Source organism: Papaver somniferum, chromosome 5 (assembly GCF_003573695.1).
Source record: "Papaver somniferum cultivar HN1 chromosome 5, ASM357369v1, whole genome shotgun sequence".
Lineage (NCBI taxonomy): Eukaryota > Viridiplantae > Streptophyta > Magnoliopsida > Ranunculales > Papaveraceae > Papaver > Papaver somniferum.
The window spans coordinates 175780212-175806431 of record NC_039362.1 but is presented as its reverse complement, the minus strand read 5'-3'; the positions used below and the strand labels follow the sequence as shown (position 1 = coordinate 175806431).

The 26220-nt window shown below is 34.8% G+C and overlaps 1 protein-coding gene and 1 long non-coding RNA gene across 3 annotated transcripts; both read left to right on the top strand.

Annotated features, from left to right (window-relative positions):
• Positions 1-893: 893 nt before the first annotated feature.
• Positions 894-2620, top strand: LOC113283753 (CBL-interacting serine/threonine-protein kinase 14-like). The gene has a single exon (XM_026533104.1). The coding sequence runs from the start codon at positions 1018-1020 to the stop codon at positions 2314-2316; it is 1299 nt and encodes a 432-aa protein (XP_026388889.1). The 5' UTR covers positions 894-1017; the 3' UTR covers positions 2317-2620.
• A 2606-nt stretch (positions 2621-5226) lies between these two features.
• Positions 5227-9030, top strand: LOC113278204. Of its 2 annotated transcripts, none has more exons than XR_003325361.1 (5): positions 5227-5355; positions 7609-7721; positions 7916-7978; positions 8212-8313; positions 8704-9030. It is a non-coding gene; the product is annotated as an uncharacterized LOC113278204 (long non-coding RNA). The 2 variants fall into 2 exon arrangements; XR_003325360.1 differs by lacking the exon at positions 5227-5355 and adding an exon at positions 6427-6557.
• Positions 9031-26220: the final 17190 nt, after the last annotated feature.

Below are 26220 nucleotides of genomic sequence, written 5' to 3'. Positions count from 1 at the left end.
AAGCCAAGAGCCATGCTAGTTGATTTTTCCTCCTCTTAACTTAGTTGGATTGTAAAAACAAGAAAACCAGTACAAATACGCTTAATTAAACGGATAGACATAAAGGTCGCAGGGTTATTAAACCATGAATCACGACACGAATCGTTTTTTATTTTTAAGAATCGATTCATATGTTGATTCATGATAGTAAATCTATAATTAAATACACATATACATATTGGAGTTGTAGATTAGTAATTACAAATAAATGTTATTAGTATTGTAAATACGGATAAGAAAGAATGTTTAACACAATTTAGACTCCATATCAGTGGTTGGTCACTTAATTACGTGGACATGACTCTTGATTTCGAATCTTGTACTCACGCTCGAATCAAAATATTTCAAAAAAATTATTTTCCAATAAAAATATTCGAAAATAACAAATTTACACTGGTAAGATTCAATCTCTCAAGTCTAAATACGAATAGTAATATTCACCGCAGATTCGATTTGTAGTTGGGCTCAAACCATTCGAGAAAATTTTGTGGCGAATGGTTAGAGTCAAATAGTAAGTCATATGATTTTAATAACTGCAGTTCGGATAGTTAAAATCCTCAAAACATAGTCGGTGTCATTGTAGAACATTGAAAAGATCTAAGTTCGAAACTCGCTGGCACCAAATTGTTTACCGATTCTAAAAAAGAAAAGAAAAAAAAATACATAAGACGTACATAGACCCTTCTTAAAGGAGAACACTAACCAGCACAACACGGCCAAGTTAAAAATGATAAATCTCGAAGGCTTAAAAAATGGCACATTATCACCTTTTCGGGTAAAAATGTAGGGTACACCAAGAAGGTCCCCTTACTCTTCCTTATCATCCCCATTATAAAAGTCCTCATACCCCCGTGAACACCGCCCATCTTCAACCACCATCTAACAGCCATTTTCTGAACCTCTCTAAAAACAACTCAAACACAAACTAAACTCTTCTTTGATTTCGAGCTTCAGCTCGATTCCATTCTATCACCAACAATGGAAGAACCATCAGGATCATCATCAGAATACGGTGACATATCACCGGTAACCGAGCACATTCTATTCGAGAAATACGAGATCGGACGTCTACTCGGTTGCGGTGCGTTCGCAAAAGTATATCACGCAAGAAACATACAAACTGGCCAAAGTGTCGCCATTAAAGTAATCAGCAAACAGAAAATTATCAAGGGCGGGTTGATGACGAACATCAAGAGAGAAATCTCGATTATGAGGCAATTGCATCATCCGTACATCGTCAAATTATTCGAAGTGTTGGCAACAAAAGCGAAGATTTATTTCGTCATGGAGTTTGTCAAAGGTGGTGAGCTTTTCGCCAAGGTGGCGAAATGTAGATTCAGCGAAGATTTGAGTCGACGGTATTTTCAGCAGTTGATTTCAGCTGTTGGTTATTGTCATTCTCATGGTGTTTTCCACCGTGATCTGAAACCGGAGAATTTGTTGCTGGATGATAAGGGTGATTTGAAGGTGTCGGATTTTGGCCTCAGTGCGGTGACATCGCAGGTGCAGAATGATGGGTTGTTGCATACATTATGTGGAACACCGGCGTATGTGGCACCGGAGATTTTAGGGAAAAGGGGTTATAATGGGGCGAAGATTGATATCTGGTCATGTGGTGTTATATTGTTCGTGTTGAACTCCGGTTATCTTCCGTTTAATGATCGGAATTTGATGGTGATGTATCGGAAAATATATAAGGGTGAGTTCCGTGTACCGAAATGGACTTCGCCGGGTTTGCGCCATCTTTTTTCACGGCTTTTGGATACAAATCCGATTACTAGAATTACCGTCGATGAGATTATCCAAGACCCGTGGTTCCGGAAAGGTTATAAAGAGATCAAATTCCATGAATATGATAATAATCTGATCAAAGAGGTGGATCAAGAAAACAACGGCGGTTCGAAGTTCTTGAATGCGTTTGATATTATCTCATTCTCGTCAGGGTTCGATTTATCGGGTTTGTTCAAAGATTTCGATAACTCGGTTGCGGTAGAAAGTGATCGATTTATTACTGCCGAGACGCCGGAAAACATTACAAAAAAGATCAGTGAAGCCGCGGCGAAAGAAGGTCTAACGATGAGGAAAAAAGATTGGAAGTTGATGTTGGAAGGGCAAAATGGGAAATTACTCGTCGGGATCGAAATGTATCAGTTGACGGAAAAGTTAGCCGTGGTGGAAGTACGGTCGTATGAAGGTGTTTGGAAGAATAAAATTCAGCCGGAGCTAAGTTCACTGATTTACCAACCGGAAGCAAGTGGATCGGGTAATACTAATTGAACCCGATTACACGATTTCGGGTATCTTTAGGTGTTCGTACCCGTATCCTTCAGGTCGGCAAGTTCCTTGGCGTGTCCGACTTTATTTGCTGTTGTTGAAAAAAGCAATTGTATGTGTGAATAAATATTAAATAAAAATATAGAAAAAAAATAATATAGGGAGAAATATTAAGAAATGATAAACTGGGTTATGTTATAATTTTTTGCCCAGTTTATTTATTTCAAATTTCTCTACTTATTTCTCTCCATTTGAATTGGCTGGCTTCAACTTTTAATTTCATGTGGTTTTTTCCATTTTGCTTAAATTTTTTGGGTAGTTATTTTCAAAAAAGATTTGACAATTTCTCATGACGTCGCAATATTTTATAAAATTAATCATTTTGGTAAAAGACATTGCAGATTGCCGTTTTCTTATAATTCTGCTGCATGAACAGAATTCTTTCCTCATTCCACAACCTTGTGAAGATTATCAATCACTAATTTGGAAATTAAAAAGAGTCTAACGAACTACGATATTCATAGTCTAAATTCAGTCACATTCATAAAAAAATCTCACACAAAAACTAAAGAAAAAAAAGTCATAAATGTAGAATTGTTCTTGTAAAATATCAAACAGTAATGAGTTGGGATTAAATTTAGAAAAACAAATCGTAGAAAAAATTTGATACAATAATTCTTTAAGATAGTGACACATCTTTCCTCATTTTTGGCCATATTTTGACATTAACCAACAAATTTTAGTATTTTCCTTGGTAAAGAATCGAGAACTGCACATAAGAAAAAGAAAACAATGGCAAGGATATTCGACTTTCTCAATAACTCCAAGCAAGTGAACCAAAAAAACAGAAAAGCAAAAGAATCAAAACGTATCGATGATGAGTAAAATTAAAATTCCCATTGATTAATCGTACAAAGTTTATTACTTAATTATAACTTAATGCATTTCATATCTGTGACACTAATAATATTACAGTTGATTTTTCAAAAATAAATAATTAATAAAGTATTGATACAGTCGGTTCATTAATTATGAATTAATAATGTACGTAAGAACAAGATTAGAAAATAGAATTTGTTGGTGTAATTAGTCATTAGAAGCTCATCCACCACTAATATACATTACTTTAATGCTTAATTGGTGTGGCTAATTATGGCCAAGGAATGCTAATCTTACCTCATGATTTGTACCTTAAAAATACTTAATCCTTGCTTTGTTATTGGTAACTGTTATGCGCTAATGACGTGCAGTAGTTAAAAATCTAGATAATGACAGATTAATCTATTTAGTTTAGACAGGTAGGTTTAAGGCCTTTTCACAACCTATTTAAGAAAGCAATGTTGTGGCCAACTATCTGCCTAACTCGGCTGCCAAACGTCTCGACAGAACTTGGATACACAACCTTCCAGGCTAGGGCTGCACAAACCCGACTCAACCACCGACCCAACCCACATCCGCCTGAAATTACCCACACCAGACCCAACCCACCTAAGAGCGGGTCGACTATGGGTCACAACATCAAAACCCATAGTATTGTGGGTCGACTATGGATCAAAGCTTCCCTCACCCGACCCAACCCACCCACCCACCTAAATATTTCTTAGTTAATATTAACCCTTAGATTACCTATCCTAGATAAATCACAGCCGTTGAAGTAGTGATATATAATGCCTAAACCTAAATCGCTAACTTCACTTCAGTCTTCACTTCTTCAATCACTTCCTTGAATAGTCTTTTATCTTTTGAGCTTCGAACAATTGAACTCATTTCTTGTAATTTGTATGCACTTTGCAACTTTGCACCAACTTCTTACTTCTCTGGATTATAATTATCATTTGTTTACACTTCACTTGGGGTCAGTTCTTTAATTGTCATCTGTAAGAGTCTTAGGTAAGTCTGTAACTTTTTTTTTTAATACAATGTAACTGTAATGTGTATCTTATGGTGGGTAGCCCACCACCCACCCGACCCAACCCATTGTAATGTGGGTCGGGTGAAAACCGACCCATTGTTATGTTGGGTTGGTTGTGGGTGGCAACTTCTGCTACCCACCATCAGTGGGTTGGGTGGTGGGTGAGGCCAAACCCGACCCAACCTGACCCATGTGCAGCCCTATTCCAGGCAGCCTGCCCTCACCGATCTGAAGCTCAACTAGTTTATCTTAATATATGGCTGCCGTGAAACGTGTTCATTCAAGCCACACTCATTTATACCTAACTTGATCAATATACAGTTCATTCTAATTGCATTCCGTAGCATGTGCTTTGTAGCTATGCATGAGCATGTCGATTGATGTGTGATGCTTGTACTGTGGCCGGTGGATCGAGAAGGTTTGACCCGTCTCTTGATTTACCCTACCAAGCCAACAAACTAAATGCATGTTTTCACATCAGAAAAATAAATAAATAATCAATGCATGTTTTCAGCATGCAAGCAGAAGCAGCTACTAAGAGACATCGTTTTCTTTACTTTTTATTTTTTACCGAATTTACCAAAGTTTAATGTCTCCTCCTAATGCTAGAAATTAAGAAATGTAATGAAATTGTTAAAGAAGGTGCCGCCACAATTTAAAAAGTCAAGTTTAACGTCACCATTTACGGCCACAATTGCCGTTCCTCCTAATACCAGTCCAAGTTAAATTTTTTTTTTTTCCAGATTCATTGGATGAACTAAGATACTGTTCACTAGGTTTATGCACATAAGTAGCAGCTCCACCCCTTTTGAGGTAATAATAGTAAAATAGATTTTGTTGCCTAGACATTCAGTAACATAATCAAATGAATTGACCAATTAACAGCCCCAAATGAAGAAAATCTCTAGGAGTTATTTTGGGGAATTGACTAAAATCAGTTTAAAAAATAATTATATGATTGTTATATTTTTGGATTCTTACACCTCCCTCCTCCTTGAGGTTGTAGTTGAACGAACCATAGACATGATGATGATAAAGTCTTGATGAATAGATTAGTAGGAAGAGTGTTATCAGACATTTCACATTAAAATCTCAAGAGACGTTATTGTCCAAGTAAACTGCAAGGAAAGGTAAGTAAAAAGAGTGGATAAGGGAAATCTTTGCTTTAGTTCTGTTGTCCCTTTGGAGTTAAGCTTAGAGGAAAAACATGATTTCCCATTGAAATCTTTGGCTTTGTGTGGGGGTGGGGATCATTTGTTTGAATTACTCAACCTAATACATCACAAGCCTTACATAATAGGTCCCATACTTAAAAAGTCTCTCTTCTTTTTAAACAGTTGTAAACAAGCGGATTGAAAATCCGAAATTTTAAACGCGAAACTTTTGAGGATGTAGTTTGATCTGTGTTGTGAATATCATGAATTACTGAGTTTTAAATTTTATTCGGATTTTCAAATTATTGTTTTAGTTTCAGCTTAAGTTTGATTCAGAATCGAGATAGTTTAGGCTTTATTAGTATTTTCATACTTGCCCATTGGGCTCATTATGCAGATCTAAGAACAATTAAGAAACAAATGAAGGAGGTGAACCGAAAAAAAAAATACGACCTAGCACATTTTGTTCGAAAAATACGAGCTTGGTCGACTACTTAAGTTGCAAAAGTATATCACGCGAGAAACATACAAACGGGACAAATTGTTGCGATAAAGGCATAAAGCAATCAGCAAAATAAAAAGAAAAGAAAAATCGTCAAAGGTGGATTCCTGCTGAACATCAAGAGAGAAATCTCGATAGTCAAGTTATTGGAAGTGGTGGCAACCAAAGATATATTTCGTAATGGAGTTTGTCAAAGGTGGTGTGAGCTTTTACCCAGGTTGCGAAATAGTTTGGGCTCATAGCTGCCCATTGGGCTCAATATGTAGAAGTATAGAATAACTAAATAAAAAATGTAGGAATTACCAATAGGTACTATTATTATGGGCCTAGTTAATGGCAGGTCCACCGTTAAGAGCCTGTTAACCGTCGGTCCACAATAAGAAACAGAAAAGAATTTTGGACCCAAGTTTTTATTCACAGGTCCTGCCACACGTGTGCTAGGAAATTGGAGGGTCCAAAATACGGAAAAAGCCCATAAATATATATTTATGGTGGAACCAGTCCTAATTCATTTATTTTCATTTTCTCTCTCGGATTGAAGAGCTCTGGCAACTGGTGATGAAGATTCTTGCTAGGTCTTTGATCGACATGTCAGTTTTTGCACCTAAGATTTAGTGCCCTGGATTTAATCTTCTTTATCTCCTTCGATTGATTATTCCAACAACCCCAAAAAATGGTGAGATGCTTAATTTAGTCTTATTTTTATTTTTTTATTATGGTTTTGAGATATTATTTTCAGATCTGAGTCTTTTATTTGTGGTAATTGCATCAATTGGTATGATCTTGCTTAAATTGGAATGATGTGTTGGATTAGATCTACTAGTTACAGTTTATTAGTAATCAAATTTTGGATGTTTGATTGCTTATCCGTAAATTGATTCGATGTATTTTTGACGATCTGTTTGGTATGATATTTTGGCTATTAAATATGTTATGGGAAAAACTGATATGTTAATTTGAGATTGAAAATTGTTTTAATTACTTAATAATATAGTCATGGATTGGGGTTATTCAAGGATACAGGCTTGAAATGCTTATCTGGAATGTTATTTATTGATGTATAAAGAATGAATTGAGGCCTTTCAGTAAAAAAAAAAAGAGAAATGAATTGGGTGTATATTTGGTGTACTGTCATAAAAATTGAGTACAATTTTTATAAACTGAGCACGGCTATGCAGGATTATAGTTACTCTTTGTTTGGATACAGTTTAATGTTTGTAGATTTGTGATTAAGGAATTATAAGCAGACCGTAAACTTATCTGAATCTTGAGTGTTTAGGATTTGATTTATTGTATATGACTTGCATTTTTTAGGTTTTGGTAGTCGAGAAATGGTGCATATTCGAGTGATGGTGCTGATTATTTATTTATCATCGTTGAGTGTGTATATTCCATTTTTTTGCTTACTAGATGTAGATGCCTTCCTGGAAATAACTTATATGTGAGGGGCTTGACGGCGAACAACTTGATATAACTACTACGGTTTTCAAACGGAGATGCTTAATGTTGTTTTAGCATTTGTAGTTTTGATAATAATATAATGTGCTGTAATAGAGAGGGAATTTTTTTGAGCTTTGATGCTAATATTGTTTCTTTTTTGGGAGTACGATTCTTATGTACTCTCAGTTCCACAAAGTGCGTTTATTATGTACTCATTTTTTACCAGAATAGAATAGTAGTGATTTTGATGGAATATAGTGTTTATCATCTTTGAAATTTATGTGAAGGTTGGAGTTTGAAGGGGATTTTGATGGGTTGTAGGCTATCGGGGGAATCAAGTTTCTGTATGTACATATCTGCATCTTTTTACTTGCATAAAATGTTGTCAGATGGTGCCATGGTGAGTTTGATTCTAAGTGAACCCATATTTTTTGTATATAATTTAGCGGTGCAGTGCTAAACTTGATTTTCTGTAATTTTTTATTAATTGTAATTGTAATGTATTCTTCTGCAAAGTAACCAAGCAAGATTGAGAGGCAGCACCCCTCTGTAAACAAGAAATTTTGTTAACTAAGTATATATTTCTCTTCGCAGGCTGGCAGAGCAGGTCGATTTGGAACTACAGGTTAACAAGCTATTCTTGATCGATTGTCTCAGGTTTGGTATTTTACACTTCCTTTAGATGATTAAACTGTCTGGACAATGACTGCCACCAAAAAATTAGTACATTTTGACATTTCTTGACTTTTTGTAGATAGTGTAATTCAAATTAAAGTGTACTTCACTTTGATTTTTGTTTTACGTTTATTTGTAGTCAGTGCAGCGGGTATGTACTTGAGGTGCAACAGGTATGTACTCTAATAAATTAGTGTAAAACCATTGTTTGGCAGTATTTCTTTGCATCTGTTCTGCGGCGGAAGGAAGCTTATCCGGTCATTGTGGATGGATGGGCACAACGTTGTGATGGTATTAAGGACCACATAGATTGGCAGGTACAAGTTTTTCCATGGAATTTATATGTACTATGTAGGCTTTTGACATTTTAGGATTGTATCTATTCTTGGACAGTGTATAAACTATGCACTCCAAATAAAAGTAGTGTATAAACGATGTATTGTGTTATTTTGTCAGTGTATAAATAATGTACTGTGTTATTTCTCGGTGTATAAACGTTGCGCTCAATAGAAATCAGTGACCAAACACTGTGCGTGTGTGCTTCTATTTCGATTTTAACCCATATATATAGGAAATTGCAGTTTGTTAGGATGTACTTTTTAATTTGATAGCATTTTATCATTCTTATGTAGCTGGCAATCTAAAATGCTTGGCTTGTTGTTGTACTATTATTTAGATATATAACATGTTGTTCTTTTCACCCGCAGAGTTAGGTTTGATGCGCGGTGGTAATGTTCAGTTCATCGATATTGTGTGCCTCTGCAATCTCTGTTGCTGAACATAAGCTCAGGGTGATGTTCAACAAACATTCAAGTCCTGAACATAGAGTTGTTATACTTGTGCCTGCGATAATACCCTTTTGGGGATTCATGATCCATTAATGAAGAATACACCCGAATCCTTCAAATTTCATGTATTTGTGAGAGGTCTCCGAGTATATTCTTAATTGTATTAATTCAATTTCTACAACATGTGATTTGTACTATCTTAGTCTATTTTATAAGTGATGGATCATTGGTTCAGGGTTCAATGGGCTCATGTAATTTTGTTTTCAGTTTTAAGAAAAGAGGATGTAATTGTAACTGATGTGTCTGTCGGTTAATCGTTGTCTATCTAACTTAATGAAAAACCCAACAGATTTTTGTAATGTTTTTCAGTATCAGTATTGATCCTAATGTCTAAATCAATTAAAATGACCTAGGAATTTATTCCCCGGCGAACATTTGTACCGGCAATTGAAAATGTCCAAACCGACCTAATCTCTTTGGTGCAACCAATATGTACTGAAGGTTAATGATAGCAAAATTTTCAGTATAGCTAGTATGTAATGAAAGTTTAGCCAATACTTTTCAGTATAGCAAATATGTACCGAAAGTTTCTAGTGTCATTTTTTTTCAGTATGGCTAATACGTACCGAGAGTTGATAATGTCAAAACCGACCTAGATAATTTATTAGTACAGCATATATATACTCTAGGATTGTATAACTAACTTTATTTTTCTTATATCAACAATTGCTGGTACACTAGCAACCAAAATCTACACCATGATTAAAACAAAACAAAAAAGAACAGAAGACAGAGAAGGAGAAAAATTATACGAATTAAACATATTTACAGATCTTCAATTCCAACGCCTTCACCGCCGCCAACACCATCGCCACTACCTGTTATCTAAAATCTGTAAATAAAATGAAAGGAAATGAAAGATGTAGAGACTAATCTGACAGGAGAGATCCAACTGAAACTCAACTACATTCTTTCGTTAATTTAGGGAGGAAAAGACGAGAGATCGAGATATAGTTTTTACGAGAGATCGAGATCCAGTTTTTACACTGCAACCAAACTCCATCGATCTCATTGAAATCTCGGGAGAAGTGGGAGAAAAAAGATGGAGGAAAGCTATTCTTTTGCATATTTTATCTCTCTTCTTTTTGAGCGTGTTCTAAATTTTGTTATCACCGCACCACACGTGCTATTAAGATGGGTAGTCATGTCTTTTATTTGTTTAAAACAACTATGGACCCTAGATTAAGTTTGTTTCCTGGTTGGACCCTGTTATAACATCTTATATGGGCCTAGGACCAAATGACAAATTTTCCATAAAAAATTTAGAACGATTTTTGTGGGGACCATGGTTTTTTTGGGGGACCATGGTCCTATTAGGTCATCTACCCTATAGTTATAAGGGGTGTCTTAAAACATTGAAATGACTAACCTGCCCTTAACCTAATTTAATTTAAAACCAACCCAATAACCACATATATATATAACCACCACCTCCTCCCACCACCAACTCCCACCATCATCTATTACCACCACCACCAACAACAACCACCGATTACCACCACCACCGCCGCCTACCACCGCCGATTACCACCACCACCACCACCAACCACCGATCACCACCACCACCTCCGATTACCACCATCACCAACCACCACCAATATATATATATATATATAGCTTAATTTAAAACATTAACAAAGATATTCTCACAAACCTATTACTTGTCATTCGTTTTTGGTTGAATAAATGAGAAGTAATCATTAAAATGAGTTGAAAATGGAAGTTGCAGAGAGGTTTAATGGAGGGTTTTTTTTTCCAGAGAAAAGTTCGGTTATCAAGAATTAATTTTTTCTTAACCGAACTCAGAGTTCGGTTGATTCGCAAAAAAATACTTTTTACCGAACTCCTTGTATTAGAACAACACAAGTCCATAAGTCCGGTTCCTTCGCAAAATAAGGATATCACCGAACTTTAGTTTACGAAAATAATGAGAAGTCCACAAGTTCGGTTCATATAAGCCCAGTTCGGTTGATTCGCAAAATATGTTGAAGTTTGTGAACTAACCGAACTTCTAACACTAGGTTACTTTTAACCTGCAGTTCGGTTGGGAACTTGGTTGCGTTGAAGTTTGCGAACTAACGGAACACACAAGATGTACCCAAATAAATTGTTAAGTTCAAAGTTAGGTTACCTACCATTTTATCCTAGGTAACCGAACATTACATTGTACGACCAAAACCTCCATTAACGAGCGAGTTCGGTAACCTGCGTGTTTGGAAAACGTAACCGAACTACACTTTCAGGTGTGTTCGGTTACATGTTCTTGACATATGGTAACCGAACTGGCCCAAATCTACATAAAAAATTTCATTTTTTTTGAAAGTTTGGAGCAATTCAACCAACATTATCTAAGTTTGAAGCCTACCTGGGTACCCAAATACCCTTCCTCCGGTTGTGGTTGGTAAAATCCATCGATTTCATGTTTTCCTTCTTCATCTTCTCTAAAATTACTCTCTCAATAATTCTACTTCTTTAAAAAAAACCATCTGATTTTTTAATCTCACTAATTATCTTTAACTTAATCATCTCACTAATCATTACACTAACTAATCATCACCCAAAATTAATCAGGAGGGTAATTTAGGTATTAGTATAAATATCTAGATAAGAGGTGACCTAGATTTACTTCTAATGTCTTTACCCAAAATAAAACCATGGTCCCCCTAAAAAAACCATGGTCCCCAAAAAATCGTTCAAATAAAAAATTTAATAAGAAACATACGCAGAAGATGAACTTATCTAAAACAACCTTTGGATCATTCCTATTGCTGAATGAGAACTTTGCTGTTTAGTCCAATAAACCGACCCGGGTTAATGGCTAGTCCAGCGGAAAAATATATTTACTCGTTAGTCCAAATTTTTTTTGAAAAAAGTAAAATTACTCTACTAACCCTAACATATAACACTATGTCTGTTACTACATATATTACTACATACTACATATGTTACTAGTAGTATGTTACTTGTAGTATGTATTGATACTATATGTTACTACTAGTTACTACATACTAGTTACTACATATTGATACTACATATTACTACTAGTATACTAGTTACTACATATTACTACTAGTTACTACATATTACTACTAGTATACTAGTCACTACATATTACTAGTTACTACATACTAGTTACTACATATTACTACTAGTTACTTCTAGTATACTAGTATACTAGTTACTACTAGTAAACTAGTTATTAGTAAAGTAGTTACCTAATTTACTAGTAACATATTTTTGTTACTACTGGTATAGTACATATTAATATGTAGTATCACCATATTGATACTATTAGTATGTAGTAACATACTACTAGTAATATTTACATTTGTTGATACTAATTAGATCTGGAAGGGTGTTTTAGGCATTTAGAAAACACACTTTATAATCTCCACAAAGTTTTTGGACTAGCAAGTAAATAATCTAGTCCGGAAACATGTTTTTGGACTAGGGAGTAAATGTTTTTCACGGGTGGACTAGCCATTAACTGGGTCATGAAAAACTGGACTAAACAGTAATTCCTACTTGCTGAAATTAGTAGCTACAACAGGTTTCCCAGGCTGATGTCACTGTAGGTGCGTTCTTTTTTTCTTTCTTTTTTTTTTCCTTTTTTGAGGTAGTCTCTAGGTGATGGTTCCAAACCGGAGTTCAACGAACCGGATGTAATACGTTACGAAGCCCATTGGGCTCAGTATGTAATATAGCTAGGGGTGAGCATGGGCCGGTATGGACCGGTTTTCGCTTCGTCCGCATCCAATCCATTTCACTACGGATTTCAAACTTGGCATCCGCATCCAATCCATATCCAATGGATGCACGGATGGACGGATTGGATGCGGATAATCCAATGGATTTGTTTTAGTTAAAATTTATAGTAAAGAAAATAAGCTGACACAAATGACTCCTTATAAAACCTACATATCCTATATATGTATACAAATATAAATATGTCATGTACAACACCCCAAGCAAAAATCTTAAAAATTCCTAAATCATCCATAGTATTTTCTAGAACTATATAAATTCTCTTAATTTAAGGATATGAATGTCCAACGGATTTTCAAGGTTGCATCCGGATCCGATCCGTTTTCAGTTGGATTTCAAAAATTTCATCTGCATCCAACTCATTAAGGAACGGTCCGTGCATCCATCCACAAATGAACGGTTGGTCCCGGTTAAATCCGCGGATTACGGTCCAAATGCTCACCCCTAAATATAACACATAATAGAAAAAACAAATACTTTTCCTGGGGAAGCATGGTTTATTGTGGTGCCTGGGTTATTTCCATTTAGGATAATGGGATAAAAGATGCCTAAAGGCATCGAATCATACCATGTTTGGATGCCGAAAGCAGGAGTCTGAAGTAAAATGATTTTGCTTCACAAAAAATTAATTCTTTTACTTTGAGAAGTTATTCTGAATTGTGGACTTGAACTAAATTTTGACTTTTTTGTTTCCAGAAGTCAAAAAATAACTTGTGGGGTGCTATCCAAACAAGCTATAGAGTTTCGTGGCTCATCAAATCAAACTTCAAAGCAACATCCGACTCAGGTTGACTTGCTGGCAAAGTCTTATGGTTTTAAAGGGTTGAAGAATACATAGAAAAATGCAGCACATATGAGCTAAATCATTGCTTCTAAAAAATAAATAAAAGAAGGACCCTCTTCTTCCTCTTTTAATTCATTACATTTATAAGGCTGACTCTTGTGGAACGTCCCCGTATCACATGTACAGTGGTGCCAAGTAGAGTGGTAGAACACCTGGGTGTAGTGGCGAAGGAGGGAATTGGTATGGGTGAGGATTGTATCTTCGCCCAAAATATTAAAAGTGGACCCAAAATATGGGGCAAATGTACCTATAATATTTTTTTCTTATGAAAAGTGAATAAGCGAGGACCTGATCATCGTTTTTCTACTCTTTTCAGCGAGGATTGCATCCTTGCCTGTGTCAATCTTCTCTTTAGCTTTCCACGCTCTGCCATAAGACTCGTCCTAACACGTACCATTTAAAGTTATATGAACTCGTCTTTATCCATGGATTATCTTTTGTAATAAATAATTTATGTCTAAATGGTTACACACAAAAAAAGTTTTTTTCCGCGTTAAACTATCAACCACTTTGGTTTTCTTTCTGACAGAAATAGTCATGACATGTATATTCTGAAGAATGTGATAATCTTATTCAGTGAAACAAATGGTTATAACACAACTTGTTCTTATATGAGTGAACAGATGAATATATAGGGAAACACAATGGTGCAGAGTGCATGTTGAGTTTGGAAGCCAAGAACTTGAGACGAGTAGAAGGTAAAGTTTTGGTAAAGATGTCTACTAGCTGCAATTCTGAAGAAACATGTGGCAGTGAGATTGTCAAGTGTTTGAAGTGATGACGTACAAAATGACAGTCAATCTCAATGTGTTTTCTACGCTCATGAAACACATCATTGTGAGCAATATGAATAGCATCCTTGTTATCACAGGAGAGTGAAGTAGGCTCGGATAATGTAACTCACATATCTTGAAGGATCCGTCGTAACCAAACAATTTCTGAAGTAGTGTGAACAAGATCTCGATATTCAGATTCATCACTAGAGCGAGATACCACAGTTTGTTTCTTACTATGCCAAGAGATTAAGGAGTTACCTAAAAATAGGCAATATTCAGTGGTTGATCGTCGATCAGTAACATCACCTGCCCAATCAGAGTCGGAGTATGCACGAAGACGAAGATCGGAATTACTTGAGAAGTGTAAACCATGATACAAAGTACCTTTGATATAATGCAGAATTCGAAGAACAACAACATAGTGTGTTGATCTTGGAGATCACATAAATTGACTTACAATATGGACTACATGGATGATATCTAGTCATGTAATAGTGAGAGAATTAAGACTCCCTACAAGCTGACGATACAGTGTAGGATTAGATAATGCTTTTCCTTCGTAACAGTTGAGTTTGACATTCAGTTTGAGAGATGTATGAACAATCTTGCTATGAGTTAACCCTGCACGTTGAAGAATGTTGGTTGCATACTTAACTTGAGAAATAAAATAACCACTAGAAGATTTATCGATTTCTATCCCAAGAAAGTATCCAAAGAGACCAAGATCCTCCATTTCAAAGCAAGAACATAGATGACGCTTCAAAGCATGGATTTCCTTCAAGTCTTTTCCAGTAATGATCATGTCATCGACATCCAAAAGAATAATAACAATTCCTTTCTCAGTTTTTCGAGTAAACATATCTGAGTCATATGCACTCTGAATAAATCCATATTGAAGAATAGCATTTGAGAATTTTTCAAACCCAGCACGAGGTGCTTGCTTGAGACCATATAATGCTTTGTTAAGTTTGCATACTCGATTTGGAGCATGATGCAATGTGGCGGTTGCATATAAACTTATTCTTCAAGTTCTCGATTGAGGAAGGAATTCTTGATGTCCATTTGGTGAAGATCCCAATTATGAGAAGAAGCAACGACAATAAGAGTATGCACTGTAGTCATGCGAAAAACATGAGCAAATTTTTCTTCATAGTGAATTCCATACTCTTGTGTGTACCCTTGAGCCACTAAACGAGATTTATATCGTTCTATTTTACCTTCTGAGTTTGTCTTTATCTTGTAAACCCACTTGCTACCAACAACAGACTCTCCTGCAGGAAGATCTACCATGTCCCATGTATTTGCATTGTTCTGTGCTGGTAACTCTTCTCCCATAGAGTTTTGGAAGTCAGGGATTGTAGGTGCTTCCCTGTAAGATTTGGTTTCATGTAGAGACAAGATAGAAGATACAGATCAATGATAGTTAGAGAACTTAGTTGGTGGTCGACGAGTACGAGGTGGAAGTGTCGTAGCTTCAGTCACATGATTCCTTTCCGGAGAAGCAATGTCAGGATTGTCCGTAGAGTCATTGGTGACTGTTTCTGAGACTTCTGGAGGTGAAATAACTGCAAGATCAGGAGTAGTAGTGATATGAATATTTGACTGAGATGAGGCTACGTCTTCAAAAGGATCTAGATAAGAGAATGTTTCTAAACTAGATGTTTTGCTAGTAGGAAGAGACCAGAATGGTATTTTCTCCAAGAAGGTTACATGTCTAGAGATACGCAATCTTCTACTCTCGGGATCATAACAGTAATATCCCTTTTGTTCTATTCCATATCCTAAGAACACACGGATGGTATTCTTTTTACCTAGTTTTTTACGTTCTCGTTTAGTAAGGAGAACAAAACATGTTAATCCAAAGACACGAAGTTCAGAGTAATTTGGTGGCTTACCATAAAGACTTTCATATGGAGATATTCCTCCTATGACAGCAGTAGGAATATGATTTATGGTGTATACTGTTGTAAGAACTAATTCTCCCCAAAAGTTAGAACACTAGTAGAATAAGGAGTTATGGTCACGGTTGTCGTTGTCACGGTCTAATCTATAAACGTGACTAAATGTCCGTTCGACACGGTGTTCTGAAATCCCGTGACCACTCACCATGTCTTTAGTCTCGGGATCTGTTTAGCCGTGTCTCCAAGTTCGTCGATATTTTATGGTCTCGGAATTTGTATGACGCGTGTCTAAATCAATTAGCTTTGTCGTTCAAATACACGTGTCTAAGGCGTAAGTTTTATATCGTTCAAATCGTGGTGAATCTCAAAATCCCCATATCCCAATGGTGGAAAGAATATTTGAGAAGGCGCACACCCAGTTTCCGCACTAATTCAGTTTTTTTTCTTCTTTTTTATAATTCCCCATTTTCTATTTTATGTTCCCCAAATCTCTTTCATCCAGAGAAATTAGTACCCTCAGATTCGGAACAGAAAAAGAGAAACCCTAGCAGAGAAATTCATCCTTGATATATGAATCTAGCGAACCCAGATTGTTTGTCTTTTTTAGAGTTTGAATCATATATATCTATTTATTTTTTCAACGCAGATAGTTCGTTGCTCAATGGAGTTTCTTCGATCTAATTCATCCTTTTCTTTTAGGTTTGACTAGCTTATTCCTAACCTTTTTAATATTTACTTTCGTTAATTTTGATATTTGAGTTTCTGTTTATCTAACTTTGTGTATTTGTTTGCCAATTGTTAGGGTTTTCCTGAATTTTTCATTTCCCATGGATCCACATGATGTGGTTGAGAAGAAGAGGCATAAACACTTAACTCATCCTTTTCAGTCATAGGTCTGACTTGATTTTCACCCTTTGTTGGGTTTACTTTTCCAAATATTATTCCAGTTTCTATTTATCTAATCTTGGGTATTTGTTTCATGATTGTTATTGTGTTCTTGCAGTGCTCATTAACATGAATCCACGAGAACAAACTTGAAAAGAAGAGATATTAACTCACTCATCTTAGAATGGACAAATTTTGGATGAGAACGAATAGGTTTTTGTCACCCGAATTCGAAGCAGAGATTTAAGATTTTCTCAAAGTTGCTAGTCAGAAACTAAGGTTAATCTTTCTTTAATCTTTCTTTTATATGAAGTTAGTATGAACTTTTGCTGTGAAACTTTACGTTAAGTAAGATATGATTTTTTTCCACTACGGTATTGATCAACACTATACTTTGAGGAAAAAAAAAACTCCTCACGAGTTCCAAAATAAGCCGATAGCTTATATTTCAGGCCATACTATATATAGATGATGCTCCGGCCTAAAATAGTAGGAAATAGTTGTTCATATATTAGATGTAGATTTGTGTGTCTTTACTTTCATGAATGGTAGGATCTTAATTTTTATCCTAAAAAATGATCCATACATGACAGACTGTAACATTTTCAGTTTTCTTAATTTGCTTGCGTGCTACAACTATCTAAAAACGAACTATACTAACAAGCCTTCAGTTCATTATTTTCTATATTGAACTTAACCATAGTTATTTTCCAGATTTTATGTTTGTAAATGACCAACAATATTCCTACAACTTTGGGCGCTAAGATATCACGAATCATGCGAGGAAAATATCGTTATGATAATCTGATTTTGGAAATGACTTAGACATAACATATCCAATCAGCATAAAACTCTTTTGTTGGTGTATTCGGTATTCCTGGTAAGAAACGTTTGGAAAGATTATCTTGATTCTTAATTTGAATTCACATGTATAGTCAAGCATAGATCAACTGCTTGGCTATATTGCTTAAGGAGTGCAAAACAATACACCGAACCAAGCTTCTTGATTGACTTATGCGATTAAATATTTTTTAACTAGCTCGTCTGGTTGAATTTTGAATTCTGCCCCTAATTGATCGTTAAACAAAAGAGAGCTTCAACTTAACCATCACTACCAGTCATAGTTCTCAATTATTCTTGATAAGATATCTCATTCCTTTAACTGTAATCTATGGAAATAAGTTAGTTCAATGTTACGACCACAAAAACTTGAACTTTTCATGAAAATGTTCCTTTCGATCATCACCTGATTTGGCGCCCAAAGTTGTAGGGGCATTATTGGTCATTTACAAACCTAAAATCTGGAAAATAGTTGTGGTAAAGTTCAAAATATGATGACGTCAAATCTTAGTAATCTAACGACGATGGAGGTGTTAGTTCAAAGTTTGATTGCGCAGTGCGCGATCAAAATTTTCTCCCTGCTGGTTCTGCACTTTCCACAACTGCTGGTGCGGCTAACAATGATGGAGCAGAATTATATGTTGATGTAGCAGCATTTAGCCTTCTATTTTCTCTCATGTTCCTGGATGAAGGTGATGACAGTTTCCTACAGTATGTCCAGGTTCTTTGCAGTAATTGCAATGAGGATGTGAAGTTGAACTTTGAGAAATATTTGATGTTGTTGTGATAGATGGTAGAGTGCAGTTTTTGGATACATGTCCAGGTTTCTTGCAGTTATAGCACAGAGCTTGAGTTGTATCACGATGATACTTTTGAGAGTTGAAATGATTGTTAAAACTTGTTCGAGAAGGTAATGCTAGTACGGTAGGAATACCAGTTTTGATTCTTTTCCTAGTTTCTTCAGTGATAAGTTCAGAAAGTGAAGTCTTACAGTTGGTAGGGGTGATCTATGAAGGATTGATGCCCTAACAGTTTCAAATTCATCTCTTAATGCCATTAAAAGCTGAACTAATTGTGTTTTTTCCCTATATTTCTCCCATATTTCAATATCTGTTGTCCAGTTAGGTTCCATAAGAGCTAACTGATTCAATATAACTGACATCTCAGAATGAAAGTCAGAAATGGATTGATCATGTTGTTGTTTCAGAGATCTGATATCTTGTTCAAGTTTATAACGTTGAGAAAAGTTGATTTCAGTATACCTTGTTGAGAGAAAATCCCGTGCTTCTTTGGCAGTTTCGAATCTGTGAGTTGCATGCTTATGGAAGTTATCACCGTGTTGATTATCCATGTGAGTATGTTATGTTATTGATCTCCCAGGTTTCATGCTTTCTCCTACAGTCTCTTTATCTTTTTCTTTTGCAGTCGTGTCGGCAATGTTTGGACGTTTAGTTGTACCATCAAATTTTGTGGTAATGAGTTGATACTCTTCTCTTGACATCTTGAAGACAAGATACATATGAAGGTTTGCGGCTAGGGTTTCTGTAGTCTGTTGTTGAAAAGATAGAGAGTGGAGACAAGTTGATTGATATGAAAGAAAATCAGTGCAAGGTTTTTGATATTTGAGATTTATGTTGCAGCGAAAGATGGTTTCTCAGATCTTGCCAGGCTCTGATGCCATGACAGAAATAGTCATGGCATGTATATTCTGAAGAATGTGATAATCTTATTCAGTGAAACAAATGATTACAATACAACTTGTTCTTATATGCGTGAACAGTTGAATATAGGGAACAAAATATTACGACATAATGAGAATACACATGCCTAATCAAAACAATATGTACTACCGAATAATATCTCTAATAAGATAATATTTCTAACACTTTTAATCTTTGCCTCGAGCAAAATGATGAAGCAGACGTTGGAATCAATCTATTTATACCACACGTTTCCTTCTTGAGTTCAATTTTTAAATAACCATAAGACTCAACATAAGTTATTTTTTGATTTTTGAAATTACTCAAATAACTATTCAGCGTACAAAATCTAATTTACTTCAAAAAGAAATTAAGCTGCCTTTTGGTTTGCCTGCAATAAGTATCAGGTGGTATATCAAATTTTTTGTTGGTTTTTACTCCAAATTCTATTATCAATTTATATGCACTTTCAAAACCCAGCTTCCAAATTCAAAAAACGTTTAATGGAATTTTATAAGCAGATTTATTTAGGATTTTGTTTATTAGAAAAAGGTAGGAACTTGTAGTCCTTAGAATCTATCTATTGCACAAAGGACTCACCTTTGCTATAACGTTTATTCATATTGACTTTGATTGTTGTCCCCTGAAATATCCCCTTAACTTTTCACTTATTACATGTTACCTATCTAAACCATGAGCATAGGAATGATGAACCATTCCGGTAAGCGGTGGTCCCATTGTGAATGCCATGAACTAATGTGGAAGCTGCGCGTATTGGGGAAATAATTTTGGATAAGAAAGTGAAAGACACCAAGTGTTTTCATTTCATTCATATGCTCTATTAATCAGTTTGTGATATTTAAGCCGACTCTTTTATCGATAGACTCAATTCCGCGATTTATCCCATGTGAAGAAGGGAGATGACCCTATTTTCCAACCGTAGCCCGCTACTAACTCAAGTGTTAGAATCACTCCCCTCAGTGGGTAATATCCGTGTGATAAACTCTCATCTCAATTTTTTTTTTTGCATTTTCTAACCGCACTTTACTGTCGAAAAATTGAAGAAACATTATGTGTCCGATTGGAGCGAAAAATACATAAATGTTATTGTGAAGGACAATAGAAGTGGGCTAGAATTACCTTCCTATTTCGGGGTCTATGGATTTCTTCATCCCCAATAGAGATGGATAAGGGGTGTCTGAACTGAATTAAAATACTAGATTACCCTTATATAAACTAATAATTCTAACTATCTAAAAAAAAAAAACTAAAACCTAAATCATTTCTATCAACAATCTTCAATCAAAATAATAAAACTCAATCTATCAAAATAAAACCTAATCACAAACGAAAATTCAGTTCTCCATTTTTTGGTTTTTAAACAATATTTCGGCGACAAAAAAATTCGAGTGATTGAGTTAAATCCTTTTAATCCATTCCTTTTAAGAGGGAATCATCAATGATTTAACTATGAATCTCTGAAATTTCTCATCAATTTTTTCTGAAACCTAACCAGAATAGGATGATGTGTGCATTAACGTAAACCAATGGTTGTTGATCCGGAATCGGTAGATATGGTACACCTATATCAACCACAATCGGTTTACGCTAATGCACACATCTACCAATTCATGAACCATGCATGTTTAAAATTTGCACAAACCCTAAAATTTTTATCTTTATATTATATACCATGAAAATACGAGTTGAGCGTAAAAAGAATGAGGTCATTCCAACATCGGACGAAGAAGTTATGAGCAAAAAAATCGAAGAACCCAGATTCAGAATGGTTTACATAAAGCCCATGTAAACCGATTCTAGCGAAAAAATCATTGAAAAACTCTTGAATGTTACAATTAGTCCACATTCTAAGCCTTACAAACCGATTCTTAAAATAGTTTTACAAGTGCATGAACGTATATCGATTCTGAGTTGAGATTTTTTTTTTACATGTTTTGATGATGATTCAAGATTATTTGATTTCTAGGTTTACAATTTTTTTTTTTTTTATAATCAAACCATTAGTATTTCATTCCAAATAAGAAACATTTACATGATGGTTTTTAAGGAAAAAAAAGTACGACATAAGCATGAAACAAATACAATGATAGATGCTAAACGAAAATAAATCGCGAAGAGAAAGAGCGATCCACAACGGTAGCACCCAAATATTGTATGTAGAGATTGGAGAAGGAATGGTATTCAAAATCAAAGTTCGACCATTTTGATTGATTTTCTTCTTGAAAAGAGATACTGCTATGAGAGAGGAGTGATTTTCGCAAAATCTCATGCGTAGCGAGAAGCTCCAGAACCCTAGATTTATTATTTTTTTGAAGAATAATTTGATCTTACGTCCGTCAAATCGCTAATGTACTTGTATCCAACGAACCAAATCACGAACAAATATATAGAATAAAACACTATCAAAAATGTAGATAAAAATCGCCTTAATAGCGAAGAGAACAATCGCCCTAATAGCGAAGAAAAGAATGGCTCTATTAACGAAGAAATTTATTCAAAATAATTAAATAGCTCTTAAAAACAAATAATCTTTGCTCAGATCTAGCCCCAAGAGGACTAGATCTGAGCAAAGGATGAAGAAGATGATGAGTTTTCTCTAGACTTTAACATCAATTAATCACCTGAATTAACACTAACTAATCAGAGATAAATTAGCCATTAAATAAAATAGTTAGATAGGGGGTTTTCCATTTTACTTCAAAATATCTTTTTTTTTTAATCTTGTAGTCGTAGGCGCAAATAAAATGGCTACGCCCAAACTAGGAAGTTATAATTGGGACGACCGACCGGAAGGCCCGAAGGGCCTGAAAGGAGGGAGTCCCTTTTATGGCCACCTTTTTATAAAATGAAACCTAACACAAATGTCCGATTCGATAAAAAGATTGGAATTGATGAGCCTTTTGTTGGTGAAACCTTTTCACATAATTCCATATGTATCATATTTTTTCTTATGTATCCTATCTTTTCAGGGATATAATTGGAAAACAAACTTAATTATAACATATCTAAAAATCCGTGCGTTGTAATTTTTACAAATTTTATCTCGTTGGAAAGGTTATAAAAAAGTCTACGTAACGAGTACAAACAACAATATCAAATTTCAAGTTTTACGAAAAATTCGGAGGTATTTATCATTTTAGGCACAATTTTAGAAAATTATGTATATCTATTATGCAAACCACCACAAAGGATACATAATAATTTATGTAGCCATATTTTGGTTTATGCATCAAGTAACTTTCCGTTGCAACTAATATGCTCCTTCTGTTTCAAGAAAAGTGATACTTTCAGTTTAGGCACGATTCTTGAAAATTGAATGCATAACCATTATGCTAACCAGCACAAAGAATGCATAACACATCATGCAACCATATTTTGATTTATGGATCGATTAATTTTCCGTTTCCGAAAAAATGACATTCTCGTAATCTATTTCAGAAAAAGTGATAATATCACTATGTTTCAGGAATATCACTTTTTTTCTGAAATGGGTTTTTCTGGAATTCGAGAAGTTATTTATCCATCGAAAATGTCATAGCGGTTAAAAGTATATTTTTTGTCAATTTGTGTGGCCATAATCGATGAGAGATCTTCATTAGAAACACTCTCAGCACGGCTCCGTGGAGTTCCAAAATGTGGAGCCAGAATCAATACGGAGTAAGTATTTGATTTCAAATTTTATTATATATATATATAATAAATAAATAAATAAATAAATATAAACATATTTAATCAATTTTGGTAACGATCACAAGAAGTCATACTTTATTAAACTAGTACAATTTTTGATTAAACAATGCAATAAATATTGAATTACACTTGGGTGATCAAAAATGTTACGGCTGTCGACATTTGCAGTCATGCCTCTCTTACACTTGTGGCATCCACTAGAAGAACTCTAAGCAAGAAAACAAAATCTTTATCTTTGTCTATAAGGTGTACCCGTAGGATATATTGTCTCCATTGTTAATTCAATGCGTGTGTCTCATTTGTTTATTCATGTGATGTAATTTGATGCCAATGATATGTCTTTATTTTATATAAAGTTGTATATTTCAGTTAGTGGTGAAGGTGCATCTGAAGAAGAAAAATAAAAAATCTCAAAGACGATAAAGCTTACATGTCTTTGTTTGTGGTTCTCAATTAGACATTTATTGTTTATCGATGATTGCTTATTGTTTTGCAAGATAAACGAAAAAACATACTCCCTCCGTTCCACTTTAGATGATGTTTATGGAATTCTCACATAGATTAAGAAAAAAAGAGATATAAAAAAATTCTATTTATGCCTTTGAGAAAAGTCTTCAAGCATTAATTGCTATTAGTGTGTTTAAAAATAAACTTATGGTTCCAAGACAAAATGTGAGGACATTGATGGTAGTTTTGTGGATAAAATATGAAAACTATCAAGTAATGTGGAACAAAAAAATAACCACTCATCTAAAATGGAACGGAGGGAGTATCATAACTTTTTTTGAAGATTTTGGTTTAGCCTCGGGCAACTAATAAACCTGAATAAATTAGGAGTTTTCTTTAGTCCGAAAACTGAAACCAATATTAGACAAACTGTTAAACAGATTCTTGGAATCAATGCAATTTTCCCAAACGAAAAATATCTAGGTTCCCCTGTTTTTACTAATAGATCAAAGATATCTTGTTTTGAACCATTAGTTGAAAAAATGAAAAATAGGTTGCTTAGTTGCAAGAACTTGCATCTTAATAATGCTGAAAAAACGGTGATGGTTAAAAACGTAATTTCTTCATTGTATGTTTATCAAATGAATTGCATTAAGATACCAATCAAGATTTTATAATGGTATAACAAAACTCCGACGAGATTATTAGTGGGGAAAAAACGAAAAATAGATTAAACGATCAAGGTAAGAAGAGGATTTATCTTAAAACGTGGATTCTATAACTAAATCCCTCAAGGAGGGGGAGGGTTTGGGAATCAAAAATGTTAAAAATTTCAACTTAGCTATGATAGCTAAAATGGAGTGGTAACTGAAAGAGCATCCTAAGTATCTATGTGCCACTATTTTTAAAGCCAAGTATTACCCAAATAGAGATGATCTTCACACTGATTGTGTCCTAAATAGAAATGATAGCCGGATATGAAAAGGGTTACTAACATATATTAATCAAATAAAATAAAATTGTTTCTGGGTCCTTGGAAAAGGCATAAATATTAACATTTGGGAAGATTTTTGGAATCCAGACATAAAACCACCGTATCAAAATATACCTTCGAAACTGAAAATCTCGTTAAGGTGAGTGATCCCTTTACACCAGCTAACCGGTCGGACTTTAACAAACTTGCTAAATGTTTTGAAAGTTGTATTGTTGATAAGATTAAGGAAATTAGAATTCCATTTGCGCGCAGGGAAGATTCTCCACTTTGGAATCTAAGCAAAACATGTATATTCATGGTGAAATCTCTTTACAACCACGTAAATTCTTCAGAAGAATCAAACCAAAACTGGAATAACATTTGGAGCATGAATATCACTCCATCTTTTAAACATTTCAAACGGAAAGATGCACACTCGATACTTCATAATAGGATGAGAGTTGCAGCTGTTATCCAAAAGTTAATACCACTTATAACCTTTGCCAAAATGGTCAAGAAACTCTAACCTATCTTTTTTTAGAATGCAATTTTGCTTGTCAAGTTTGGATGCACTTTAACTTTGATATGCATTTTATTACTAATGGCACAAACTCATTTCATGAATGGTTAAACAACTAGTTTGAAAATCCAGATAGAAGGGGGTATGGGGTAGAATGGAAAGTGAGATGTAACATAACGTTCAAGAAGAAAAGTTAAAACAGTGTCACCATAGTAATTAAACAACATTGTAAAATACATAAACAATTACCTGACAGTGAACAATCCAGACTATAATATAATGCAAACCCTTTTCTACTAACCTCTAAAACATGAAACTTTGAGAGTGACTACGTAATAGACGGAAGAGCAAGCGGGACAAATGAAAACTAACAATCAGCATTTCTCTAACAATGATGAATTGTAATGCTAAATCAGGAATTGGTTTGACAATGTATGATCATATAGGAAACATTATTGAAGCTAGAGGGTTCCATTCAACCGCTACAACGAGAGATCAATAGAGGAAAAAGGAGACGAGGCATCTTTCAAAATGGAATGGGCACATCATCACATTCAACAATGATTTTGGAACCTACTCTCTTCTTGCTTATAGACAAGTACACAATCGCGAGAGATCAAACATACAAAATCAGCGGAAACTTCCACAACAACGCGATTTTTGATATTAATTTCTTAGTTAAATATTTTACTTTAATAGTAAGATCAAACATAATTTAGGCATCCAAAGTTATTTGTTTTTTTATAAAAAATATGTTATTAAACATGCCTGGTCTGGAAGTGTTCTTTGGGCAATAATAACTTACTTGAACATACAAATCTGGAATCAATATGTAATGGTTTATCAAACCTCAAACTATGGACGTTACGGTCCGTTTATATTTATAATACGAGGGAAACCTTTTTTTATAAAAGCAAAAAACTTTGAGAGAGTCCAGAAATAGAAATCAACCCGAGAAGGTAGAAATAAATAAAAAGTTTACTTCACCAGAAAAATGTTTCTTTTTACTTTTAG